The sequence below is a fragment of the Bombus affinis genome, chromosome 7 (assembly GCF_024516045.1).
Source record: "Bombus affinis isolate iyBomAffi1 chromosome 7, iyBomAffi1.2, whole genome shotgun sequence".
Taxonomy (NCBI): domain Eukaryota; kingdom Metazoa; phylum Arthropoda; class Insecta; order Hymenoptera; family Apidae; genus Bombus; species Bombus affinis.
In genome coordinates this window covers 3764737-3778394 of record NC_066350.1, presented here as the reverse complement: position 1 = coordinate 3778394, position 13658 = coordinate 3764737, and the positions used below count along the sequence as shown (strand labels likewise).

The 13658-nt window shown below is 29.0% G+C and overlaps 2 protein-coding genes across 4 annotated transcripts in view; one reads left to right on the top strand and one right to left on the bottom strand.

Moving 5' to 3' along the window:
- The window catches only part of LOC126918495 (40S ribosomal protein S27), a 374817-nt gene that overhangs the window by 10056 nt on the left and 351103 nt on the right, over nt 1–13658 (bottom strand). The gene's annotated exons all lie outside the window — the stretch shown is intronic.
- On the top strand, nt 109–6298 carry LOC126918483 (CDK5 and ABL1 enzyme substrate 2). Of its 3 annotated transcripts, XM_050726413.1 has the most exons (11): nt 109–824; nt 869–1893; nt 2916–3293; nt 3389–3512; nt 3739–3857; nt 4114–4152; nt 4721–4806; nt 4882–4988; nt 5074–5180; nt 5271–5475; nt 5564–6298. In XM_050726413.1, the coding sequence occupies exons 2-11, from the start codon at nt 1472–1474 to the stop codon at nt 5603–5605; spliced, it is 1629 nt and encodes a 542-aa protein (XP_050582370.1). In that variant the 5' UTR covers nt 109–824; nt 869–1471; the 3' UTR covers nt 5606–6298. The 3 variants fall into 3 exon arrangements, with proteins under 3 accessions (XP_050582370.1, XP_050582368.1, XP_050582369.1); XM_050726411.1 differs by lacking the exon at nt 109–824 and having other exon boundaries at nt 855–1893; nt 5581–6298; XM_050726412.1 differs by lacking the exons at nt 109–824; nt 4114–4152 and having other exon boundaries at nt 891–1893; nt 5581–6298.

The window sequence follows — 13658 nt, the reverse complement described above, 5'->3', positions numbered from 1 at the left end:
GTCACGCTTCCAGGGCTGCGGAGTTCTCTTACCATTTTATTATCGTTTCCAGTGTTATCGATTCAGTGTAGAATATTATTAAAACGTTTGTAGTGATTGGAATTAAGACAAAATTTTATTATGAAATCATTGATTAACTATTTACTATGTATGATATAATATGATTAAGTATTTACTATAATCGATAATGTCGCATGTGACTCGAAAATGGTACAGCGGTCAATCAAGTCAGGTGACCCGTGACTCGTGGACTCGTGAACCATCTTCGTGACAGTCTTGATTCCCAAAATGTAGGACACGAGACACGATATGACACGAAAAAGGATTGCATCTGTATGCCAGGTGTATTCTATATTGATTCTGTACTTCCTCTGTAACTTTATCATTGATTTCAGTCATTTTTAGTCGAAGGCTTCATAAATATTGAGCATGTATGAGGACATCTATCTTTCAAGTTAATTGTAATTGACTGATTCAAACGTGCACTGTACCTTGATTATGGGATTAATATAAATAAATGATAAGTAAGCTTCGGTTTCAAGCTAGAAATAGCTTTATACGTAGCTTTTTTCGTCATGTTTCTTAATTTAAAAATATGTGGTCGAAATTAATCAGCTTTGTCAGTCACTATATAGGAAAGGCATGGTTTTTACCACAGAGGACTGTGGTTTCTACGAAGATACAAGCATTCAACCAGTTTCATCTTTTTTCTAATGCTTTAGACATTTCATTTTTCTGAATAACGATATTAATATCCAATACCACTGAAACAGCTGGATAACACAATGAACTAAATTTTCTGTATCAAAGCAATGAAATAAGAGGTAATTATATTTACAAAATCAGCATCTTCGTCTGTTAATTTTAGTATCCAATACAGTAGTGGAAACATAGAAATAAAATTCCATAAACATTGGAATAAATAGAGATTACAGAGGCAGCCTAATGATTAACCTCCTAAGATAATGTGCATGATAAGAAAGTTTTATAAAATTCATAAAATGTATAACAACAATAATTTTTTGTTTCTCTTTAAAGAAAAAGAGAAAAAAAATCTTGTTAAAGAAAAGCATAACGTTTCTAGAAAATTCGTTAATATATTTCGATATTAACACATGTGAGAAAACGCGCAGTCGCAGAAGAAAGTAGAGAGTACTATACTCTGCCGACAAGGGAATGGGTTGCAGTGTTGCGTAGTAGGAAGATTGTTTTATTGGTAGCAGGATTTGTTTTTTAATCTTATGAGAGGAATCAGTACGATGATGAGTGACACCGGTTCACGTATCTACGTGCGCTGTGTGAGCACATTAATGGAAAATGTCAGGACTAAGTGTACGAGCGGTGATAATGAATTGTGATCCTAGTAGTTGTCCTCGTTTGACAAAAGAATCCTTGTCGAGTGTCCGTCTCTTTCCTGGTCGTTTACGTTGGTACTCGGTAATACCGGTCTATCGATACGGTCAACCGTGGAATGGCAGCAGCCTTAAAAAAGAATCATTCACGCAGAAGGTTGGCCGCCCTAACATTTCTTTCGAATATTTCTCTCGATGGCAGCCACCGCGATACCAAATTAGCTGTTCTATCGCGGAATAGTGTTGCTCATGCACGTACCCTGAGTGATAGTCAGGCTCATCAGGTTGAAGTTCGTCAGGCTGATTTGACTGTTTCTACTGAAGAAGTTGTCGATGACTCTACAGAAGAGCATTTAATATCCTCATCCGCAAAGCAAACAAGCTCTCCACAATTAGTGCCAAAAAGTGGTGAACACAATTCATTTAGTTCAAATTCTGACGGGATACTGACTCCTGCAAAAGCAGCAGTGGCTGTATTCCTAGAACAAGAAAGAAATTATCCACAGCTCTCTACTGGATTTCATAGTTCATTCAGAGAACGGTAAACAATTGTTTGAATTTCTTTAAATGTAACCTATATTCTGTTCCACCTTACCAAAGATATTAACTTTAGGCTTGATTTTTTGTAATTTCGCAGTTTATATATGTGAGGTGTGTGTATTTACAGAAACTAAATCATTGATTGTTTATATTATAAAGATTTCCTTCAGTTGTTTTGATGTGCTTTATGAGATAAAAAGTAAGATAAGTACTACTTAGAGTTGTCCATAAATATTACATAAATCTTCTTAAATATAAATAATTAAATTATTGATATACCCTTATTGAATTAAATAAATCGTTTTATATAACTAGAATAATATCAATTGATATAATTATTCATTTCTAATAAAATTTATAATTATTATAATTTTCATTATTTATAATTATTATCTATATGTATGCAATTAAAGAATAAATTTTAAATAACAAATTGGAATTCTATTAAAGGTTATGCAATATACAATGTTTTTATCAAAATAATCTTTTTTATTACATAGCTATTTTTTACAATTATTACAGTTAATATCCTATATTCAATGTGTTATATATTTTGTAATATACTTAATAACATGTTTTTCATTTTTATCATTTTTAATGTTTTGTACATTAGTAGTAATCTATATTAGTATTGATTTATATATAATGAAATGAAATATATTCATTAAAGATAAAAAAAAGATAAGAAGAATGTAAGAGATACAACATAGAGATATATGGAGAGAGCAGAACATTTAACTAGTATTTGCCTTATTTTTCAAAATAATATTAAATAAGTTATATATTGGAGTGATATGACTCCAATAATATAAAGCCAAAGTACCAAATGTTCAATGTTGTAGTTCATTTAAAATTATTATAACTTTCTCTACATATAAAATTAACATTTATGTACATCAGATGATAGATTTAGAACTAATAAAATCTATATTCCATATAATATTCATTCAGTAATAACATTTTGTGCAATATTCATATATTATTAGGAATAGAAAATATAAGGTATTTATTTCTGTTTCTTAGTACTGGCACAACTGGCAGTGAATATTCTTTACCTGAAAGGCGAGTTGGTTCTTTACAATATAAAAAGCGTATAACTCATCAAACATCAACTCTTTCGGAAGATATAAAGCATCAATATAACAGTTCCAATGAAAGTATTGGTTCTTTACGTTCAAAACCACAATCCTCAAAATCAAAATCAAAGACATCAAATAATATACAATCTGGTTCTGCAAATAGTGGCATAATACCAGAAGTTACAAGAGAATTGCGTTTAATGCAACGACCTGTAAATGGTTATAAGTTTGGAGATGATAGATTGGTTTTGGTTTCTAATAAACGTGTGCCATTTCTAGTATTTTCTGCTCTTCCATATAATAAAGGACAAAGATCTAGTTGGTAAGATAAATATAATAAAAATTGAATAATGCTATATCTAAAATACATAATATTTCTTGTAGTATAGTATAACTATAGATCTTTCTTTCTTGTAGGTCTGAATTGCGTAAAGATACAGGACGAAGAAAAAATATATCTTCACAGAGACCATTATCAGCAATTAATGATAATATTGACCCTTTTGGTTTATTGGGAATAGAGCGTGCTAAAGACGGCCAGGTATTTAATTAAATAATACAGGATGACTCTTTTATTAGTTAATTCAAAAGCATTGTTATTGTAGTGATAATATTATATTGTTTTATATGATCTGTTATAAGAAGCTGATATTGGAGAATGTCATTCACAGTCTGATTTGCAACACTGCCTTTGTTAACTAACCAGATCACCTTCTATATGCAATGAACTTATAACTTTAAATTCCTTAAATTTTGAATATTTTTAGGAAATATCTTATGGGCAGTTGCTTGTCCCATCTAGACAGTTTCAAAAGGACAAAAAGTTACATTTTAGTGATAATGAGGCAATAGAACTTATACCTAACAAACATCCTGTAGTTTCAAGGTATTTATTTTGTGCAATTACTTAATATATTTCCACTTTTGTCTAGTATTTTATCCCCATTTTGTAAGTACAAATATTTTGTAACATTATATTACATAATTTTGAAAAATTTTTCCATATAATGTAGTATTTTTATATATTTCCTGTTTCACATATTTTCATTCATCTTCCATATTTCACTTATATATTCTCACAGAATATGCATTGCACAATTTTTTTTTGTCTTGTAATGAAATTTTTCAACCATATTTTGCAGGACAAAAACTATTACATGGAATGTGGATCACTCTAAATGGTAAAACATATAAGCATATTGTACTAAAAAAAAAGATTTATATTACAATTGTATACAGAAGAAAATATGAATTATAATTTATATTGTTAATTAATTTGTCATAGACAATTCTTATTAGTATATAACTATGTATATTTTTTTCAACACTAAATACATAGCACATGTATTATAATATAGGATTTGTATGATTAGTTTCAAATAAAAAAATATGTTTATTATACATATAGAAAAAAAAAATCTTTATTTGAGTGATAATTGAATTTGTATTGCTATTGTTAGTGAAAAGTAATTACTTTTGTGTGAATATTATATCTTTAATAAAAATAGAAACTTTCATTTTAGAATTGATGAATAGATAAAATATTTGCGTATCATCATTAATATACATATCATGTACATTTTCATCTATATGTATACATATAATCATTTTTAACGCATATATGTTAATTAATTTTTATTAGTTATTCTTAGATTTATTATACCCTATTATGTATAAAATATTTGAAGGTTATAACAAATTACATGTGTTTGTTACTTTCCCATGCTGTACTTTGTAAACCTTTTCCAGGTGTCTATCTTATGATACAGCTACATATCGTACTCAGCATTTAACGCCCGAATCTCCACCACTATCTTTTAATACTGATTCTAAAGGTATAGTGTATAAATCATTTGAAGTAATAAACAAAATAATATATGATTATGAAATATTTCTCTTTGTAATTATAGCTTATGATTGGGATGAGCAATCATTACAATATAATCCTAATTTATTGGATGATCCGGAACTCATAGCTGGAAAGCATAGAACACTGCTTACATTTACATCATACATGGTATATATACATATTTTATAAACTTGTGATATAATGTACAATAATATATTTTTTAGTAACTACTTATCTTTCATTTTTTATATAGGCATCAGTTATTGATTATGTAAGACCATCTGACTTAAAAAAAGAATTGAATGACAAATTTAAGGAAAAATTTCCACATATACAACTTACCTTGAGTAAATTAAGAAGGTCAGTATTAAAAAATATGACGTTATCTATAAATATGTAGTACTTTTTATGCGATATTTATTTATATATTACAATGATATATACCTATAGTTTAAAACGAGAAATGAGGAAAATAGCAAAAATGGAATATGGTATTGATCTCCTAACAGTAGCAATGGCTTATGTATACTTTGAAAAACTTATTCTTCGAAATGTTGTTACGAAACAAACGCGGAAATTATGTGCTGGTGCATGTTTGCTCCTTGCAGCAAAATTGAATGATGTTAAGGGTGATGTCCTCAAATCATTAATAGAGGTATTTATTTCATATATAAACATTTGATATCAATATATTATATTATTATGTGAATCGATATTATATGGGGAATATTTTTGGATTAAAGTTTTATGCGATTTACAGAGAATTGAAAGTGTATTTCGTCTAAACCGCAAGGATTTAATTACATCAGAATTTGCTGTTTTGGTGGCCTTAGAATTTGGTTTACATCTTCCAACATGGGAGATATTTCCACATTATCAGAGATTAATATATGAATCTTGACCTTCTTTCACGACGTTTTTCTTACGTAGGCCCAGAACATTTTCTTCATAAAGTTAAAATTTCCGAAACAATTATGAAAAGTACAATACATAGAGTTTTTTTTTTATATAATAACGTACAAAATTATAAGTAAAAGGGAATAAGAATTTAAAAGTGAATAGATACACTATGGTTACTAACTAATTTGTTATTCTGTAATATTGTAAAAAAATAATATGTTGGTAACAATTATAAACAGCTTGATAGGCATGAATAATTACAGAAGGGATATTACAAAATATTTCATTTTTTCTTAATATGACTATTTACAATAAGTGGGCTTTAATAATATGAAGCTCTTATATGATAAAGTTGTTTAATACTTCGTAAATTTATAAACATGCGTATTTAGAGTAATTGTACGAAATGGTGGAAATTGCTGTATTGTGGATTATTATGCGTAACAAGCTGTAAGAATTATAAATAACAGTGTATACTTTTGAAACATTGTAAACACTTAATTATGTTCAAATCTTTTAAGTACTTATATAATTTTTAATTTGTTTTTAATGGTCAAAAAATTACGTTGTGTATAGTACTTAGTGTAGTTAATAATTCCTTTCTGAGACACAATAACTTATACACAAAGTTGATGTTAATTATACAAAGTGGTAGGTAATCTGACAAACTTATAAAGAGGAAACAACAAATGCTAAGTTTAGAGTCAATAGAGTACTTTTAAATCTTAGAGACATCAGTTATAGTGATTTAATCATATAAATGTAAATGCTTCTTCCAATTTTTATAATGTATGAATGAAATTATGTTTCCAAAGCTTTTAGAGTTCTAAGGTTTACTATAGATATCAAAAAAAAGATTTTCATGCTTTAAAAAAGTTGCATACAAATTTTATTGTTTCACGAAAAGTTTATTTTAAAACATATGTATTTAAACATTTAAAGATTTTATTTAAATATTACAAAATTTTATTGTTGTTTTAAATTGCTTTTAAATTGTAATTCTTTTAACATATGATAAATATCTAATTATAGAGTCATTATTTACTGGAAAAAGATAATTATTAAACATCCAATTATAAAAATTAATATTATTGAAGAGTAGAAAAATTATAGATGAAATTACCAATGAAGTATTTTGTTTTAAATGTAATGAAAATATTTACGAATTTCTTTTTTCTTATTATTCATTATTTTAATTGCTTTTGCAGCAAACTTGTGATGTTTTAAAATGATAAATCCCAAACAGTGTCTTATTTTTTTGTGTTTGTTGGCTATTAATAGGATGAATATAAGAGAAATTGGCAAATATATTATATATTATTAATTAATATATTGTATATTATATATATATATTATTAGATATTTGACATAAGTGGAATCTTCTTTGAATGAAAATTCAATCGTTTTTTCTTCTTGTTTTCCCCCTTTTTTTTAATCTAGTCAAACCATTTCACAATTCAGTTTAATTGATTATAGTTTATAGCCTTTAGAGTGGTTCATTTTTATGAATTAAAGTTGGCACAGAAAATGATTGTACAATATTAAGTAATAATAAATTATTACTTACTGCATGTGCTTAAAGTGCTAATTTTTGCAATTATGAATAACATTTTGCCAAAATAATAAAGTTACAATCATTTTCCTAATTCAATTATATCTTACAACCTTTTCAAAGCATTTGAAATATATGAGATTGTATCTATAATTTAAATTCATGTAAATTATAATATTGAGAAGTATGCACACTAATAATATATATGTTGCTACTTGCTTGATTAAACAAATTACAAAAACCATATTATAAATTATTCAAAATTCGTATGATGTATATCAATATTATCAAGTATTCCTTAAAATTTAAAGTAAAACATCAGAGAGATGCTACAATAAATCCCTTTGCATATTTGCTATAATCGTACTTTGCAAATTTTCAGAGAAATATTTTGTTATAAAATTAACTTTACTCAGATCTTCTTTTATGTTAGGTTTCATTTGCATACATAAAGAAGCACCAAAGTATTTCAGTTCTTTAAATACTGTTTTCACAACAAAATTTTATTGTGCATGCTTTATCATACAATTTTATTTGTAAATTTAAATTTTGAAATACGTGTGAGCATTAAATAATATGAAAAGGGTACTTTTATAAAATATGTAGGAATTGTCGGCAGTATTTATAATGTTTTTTATATTGATGTCATATCTTTATATTAACTTAATAGAGATTGTGTATAAAATTATTGTGTATAAAAATTTCTATTTTAATATATCTTTAGTTTTATTCGTTGATTAATCTGTATTGAATAGTAAATATTTTTTTATCGTTATAAATAATACAATAATTGTTATAGTATAAAAAAATAACGAGCGTGAAGAAAGCCTTAAAAGTTTTTATTTTTTATGTTAATAATATTTAAGACAGGTTTTAACTGTATTATTTCAAGAGATTGTTATTACGCGTAAAAATATACGCTCAAATTAAAAGAAAATTGTTAAAAAAAATTTTTTTACATGTATTTCTTTCAGTTTACGTATGCAACTGAATGCCAGTAATATATAATTCAAATCAGTACATATCTTAAATTTTCATAATTTTCATAAATCTATAGTGTTCATCCTATATTAATTACATAACATAATTTTTTTTAGAAATTACAAGAAATTGCAGAAAATTTCATATAAATACTGCTTTTTATCGAAGGAGGTTTATTTGTACAAAAAACATAAAGATTAAATGTTAAATTGTCGTATGTATATATTTTCATTGTACATAAAAAGTTATGTGTACAAAGTACATTTTTGTAATGCTATTGCTGTTAAATTATAATTATCGTAATATCGAATTTCCGTATTGTGTTTTAGTAGACTTTTCGGATATCAATTCGCAGGATTTAATCATTGTAAGGACATTTTACTGGCAAGGATTATATACTCTTGATCTTCAGGATTTATCTTTTAATGTTAACTCTAAACATTTATAGCATTATTGATTATTATTTTTAATGACTATCATGGAAATAGTAAATTATTATCCTTGTCTGTAACAATAAAGCAATGATTGTGATTTTTATTACGAACCAATATATTTAGTGAGATTTAGTAATTAGGTTATAGATGTAGGTAATAATTTCAAGATTGTACAATTAAGATTGTAGATAATAATTTCATAATTATAATAATTTCACAGTCAAAGTGGACTAGGCCCACAACTCTTTATTTCTAGTTTGAATTAAAGTTATTCGGGTATCATTGAGCATAGTTTCAAGTTTGTGCCATTATTAATTATTTACTTTACATAACTTTATTTAAATTGAGGAACAATTATAAATATTCGCCTTTGTTCAATTTGCTTTCATTCTTGACTAATTTGAGTAAAAATATTCGAGATGTGTTGTATATAATTCTTAACATTAGACTAAGTGTTGTAGTTTTATAATATCATAAAATATCATGTTCAGGGTAATTCGATTGAAATCATTGAAGATCCTTTGACTGTTTGTTATTCGATACTTTCAAGCTGGTTCTCCCAAAGTTAGTTGAAACGAACATAGTCTACTACAATTGTGAACTTCCGCATTAATACATCAAATATTGTACATACCTATTATTGTACGTACTTATGTATCTCATACATGTCCTGTGTGTGCGTGCTCACGTGAATATTTATTTATACTTGTACAGAGTGATAGCATTAAGACTGAAAACATAACGAAACCAGTTTTCAGTTTTCTCTTTCGATTTTTCTTAATCAGCGTGAAAAACTCCCATGATGTAATAATTAGCCGGTAGAATTATGAATGGAAATCTAGAAGATGACGGACTTTGATACGACATATATTTACAAATGACGATTTGGTAGACAATGAATTAAGATTTGACCAATGGATCAACGATTTCAAAAGTATCTGTTCATTAGAGATTTACACACACACAACCTATTTACGCAAAGTAGTCCTTTACGTTATGTGATGTAGTTTTTATTTACGTAATACTAAAACAAGTATTCGTATTAACGTTTAATTTATTACAGTTGCAAATGATCATTCTCAATATGCTACATCAAAATGCTTTGTGAGATCGCGAATATAATGCTGTGATTACTTAAAGAGGAAATCGATCGAATCTCAGTCGCTCACAAATTTAAAATGGTCTTTTTATCTCGATTTCATACTATAATCAACATTGCTCTTTGTGAACTCTTTCAGTGACAGTTTTTGGTAAGCGCGACATGTGAAATTTCTTTATAAAATCATTTTCTTTCCACGGCAAGCATAGGTAAGATAAAAATGAATGTATAAAAAATATTTAAGTCGTGTAACGCAAATTATGCTTATCACATTTCGATTAGCTGTTTTTACTAATTCACTGAAGAAGTTATTGGAAATAACATCTGAATTGTATGCACTCACGGTACGAGTCAATTGCAAGATACTTTATCACATTACAATATAGTATCATAGGATGTTGTAAACAGCGATTGATAGTTTGTGTACGACTCTTTTAAGATAAATTGGATAACGAATGTATAAATACAAATAAAATTTAAAGAAAAATATTTAAAAGTTGTGTTAAAAATTTTAGATAGCTCCCTAATTTAAATTTTTCCTACTTTAAATCCTTTTTTTGCTGCCTTAAAAAAAAACTTTTCACCTTTATATATGTTTATTTAATATTAAACACGATAGTACTGAAGTAATTTCAAACTCAAGACATTTTTATTTAACGAATTATTTTAACGCGATGACGAAACTTCACGCTAATCGGACGTGCGAATCGCAGTTGGCTAACGCGAAAAGAACGCGCGAAGATGTAAGGAGGAAACGCACAGACGCGAGTCTTCAAAGCGTGCCGGTGCCCACGCGCGAAAATCCATCCGGAAACGCCACTTTATGTCCTCTTCACGATGGTTCAGAAATTAACTTTCCTCACGTTCATATTGGCGTACTGCCTACCAAAAGTTTTTAATGATTTCGCAGAAAATTACTTTGGAGGATTTTCGTTTGCTACCTCTACAGGGTTCACTTTTCAAACAAGTTTAAAAGAACAAATACCAAGGTTCGCATTTAAATTAAGTAATTAATTACTAACAATGTTACAAAAGATTAACTTTATATAAAAAAAACTGAGATAAAATTATATCGGTTGTAAACGAAGAGGCGCAGATGTTTCGTCGCGTTCTACGCAACATCTACAACGTGTCATGTTATCTTGTTGTATATCGAGGAGCAGAAAATTCTTGTCTCATATGTGTTTATTCTCAACTGTCCTGAAATAACAATAGCTTCTAACTGTTTCAACTAACAGGTATAACTTATCTGAAAGTTTATTTGATATGTGGTGATTTGAAATTTGGTGATTCGGAGATTTTTGCGAAACACATGTTACAAGATTCGATGTCGTGTGTCTTTCTTTCATCCTTGAAGATAAGATTTATATATGTTTGAAGAATTGTTTAGTTTGAAACTTTTCCCTAGCGTCGGAACATGTTCTGCGACACTTGTGATTTTGGTCAAGGATTTGGTGGTAACAAATAAATAAGTGAATAGTTTGTCAGATGATCGAACAAGACTTCCGTTCGAGTTCACAAACATTCGCAGCAAAGTGGCCACTCCAAAACGAAGGTTCTCGTTTTCGTCCTTTGACGCCATAAGATAGAGAGTCTACTTACCCTTCTTCCTTCTGTTTATCTCTCCCTTCAAAGGTTTCTGCAGTAGAAAAGTAAAAAGTTAAAGTTAAGTTAAAGTAGAGTTAAAAAGCTCTATAAATCTAGTCGTCTGAAGAAATAAGCTTAATCGTTTCAATGTTAAAATTATTTCTTGTTTGTTAATATAATGATTATGTAATCCATGTATTTGTGAATCAAAGGAATTTAGATTTAAATTCAATTCAAATCAAATTCAATATAAATTTAAATTTTAAGAAGTAATTTCATACTAATGCCTATCTAATTGGGTGTATGAACATCGTAAAACACGCTTCATGAGGATGTCATTTATATTTTTATATTTTATTTATTTTTTGTAAATTATGAAAGAGAAACGTGCGGCATTGGCGGGACGTGAATTACGATTTTACTTTTTTGCTTGTAATTCAAGCTGTCTCAGAAAGTAACCACCGTCTTATTATGGGGCGCATAACTGTCGCGTGCGACGGACAGGAAGTGAGCCGTAAAACCTATTTGTCGGCTTCTCCATGTACACTTTCCCGTGCTTAGCCGTACCTCTTTCCTCCGTTCAAAGCTTCTAGCACTTACATCCTCTCCAGATTACAGATTTCCGTAGATTTACATAAAATATTTATGAAAATATTTATAAAAAACAATGATGAATTATAAAAAGCTAATTGATCGAAATAGAGACTATGAGAATTTATTACAATTTGTATACTTGAATTTTATAAAAGAATATAAAAATGCTTTATTATTATTTTAACGTCATATTTATATTTTCAATCTGGATGAACATGTGTTTCTTGCTTTTATTTACCAAATTTCTTTTTAGGAATATAAATTCCTTTTAGGATAATGACGATTGAGCCTAATTAGGTATTTAGGATTAAAAGGAAAACGATGAATAGAGCGTTAAGTCTACCTAATCGCTGAAGAGAAAACGGTTGAATACCGAAAGGACGTAAAATTCTCAGAGACCCCCTGCTGACGAAACTTAAAACTGATCTGCTAGTAGGCGTGAAACTTTATTACTGAAAAGAAATTACAGTATTTCTCATGGAGATACTATCGTTTACTTAATTCCCCAGATGGTGAGCACCAGTTAAGATCGATATACATATTATTAAATTATGAAGTACATCCTAATAGATTAAATATTTTAATATTTTATATTCAAGAAATATCAAGTATCGTATAAATATACGAGCACTGTTTTGTGAAAGGAAAATGTTAAATAAATTTCGCGTTTATCTTTTAAAGGAAAGAAATGCACGAAGAAAACTTGTAGCATCTGTTGGTTTGCAAGAAAACATTTCGTTGCTAGATAAACTGTAGTTCTCAGCAGAACGAATTTCTGTCCCTTTTCGAAAACAGCTGCATCTCTTTACCGAAGTATCCTCTGGCTTTCTTTATTAAGAATTTTTTCCCTATTTTAAATATTATATACAGTTAAAGTTTTGAGTACCCTTCTGAAAATTTCCTGCAGAAATTTCCCTGAAACTTCAAAGGACTCATCTAAAAGTTCTTCTCAAATTCAAATAAAAAAAGAAATTAATAAGAAGAGAAATAATAAAATATCGAATGACATCATTCACTGACCTTCCAGTTTAGAGGACCAGAATTTAATCCTGTTACATGCAATCATCAAGTATAATCAATTATATAATACGAGTTAGACTTTTGATTTCATTGAAAAAGGAGCAAGAGAGTAAAGACAAAGAAAATATGTTGATTTATATCCACCGATAGTAAGCGTTCCCAGGAGTCTGACAAGTTGAAGTCCGAATTCGGTGATACTCGAAGCGGTTACGATGACACGATCGAGAGACATTACAATACTGCCATAAAATAGGAGGACTACAGGTAGCCGGAGCTGTCAGGTGAAAGCGCACGCACTTTGTTGTGGGTATCGCTTACAGTTAATCCACAATCCGGAACCCACTACAATGGTGCGATGACCGGCGTCGTAGGCGGTGAGGGGACGCTTTCTATGCTGTAAAGAAAAAAAGCAAAGCGACGACAGAGGCAAGAGCGGTAGTGGAGGAGAAAAAGGGCACATAAGGGAGCGAGAAAAGCGTAGATTTGTATCTCGCGGCTCTCCGTTTCGTTCCGTTCCTCTTTGACCGCCGACGCACCGCGGACGGATTCTTGATTTTATCTTCTCACTACGTCTCGTCGCCGAGACTCGAGAACAAACTATTAACGGCCGTCTGCTCGCCCGGATTCCGTAATTTATGGTGACGATTCCTCCGTTCTCTTGTACCTAACGA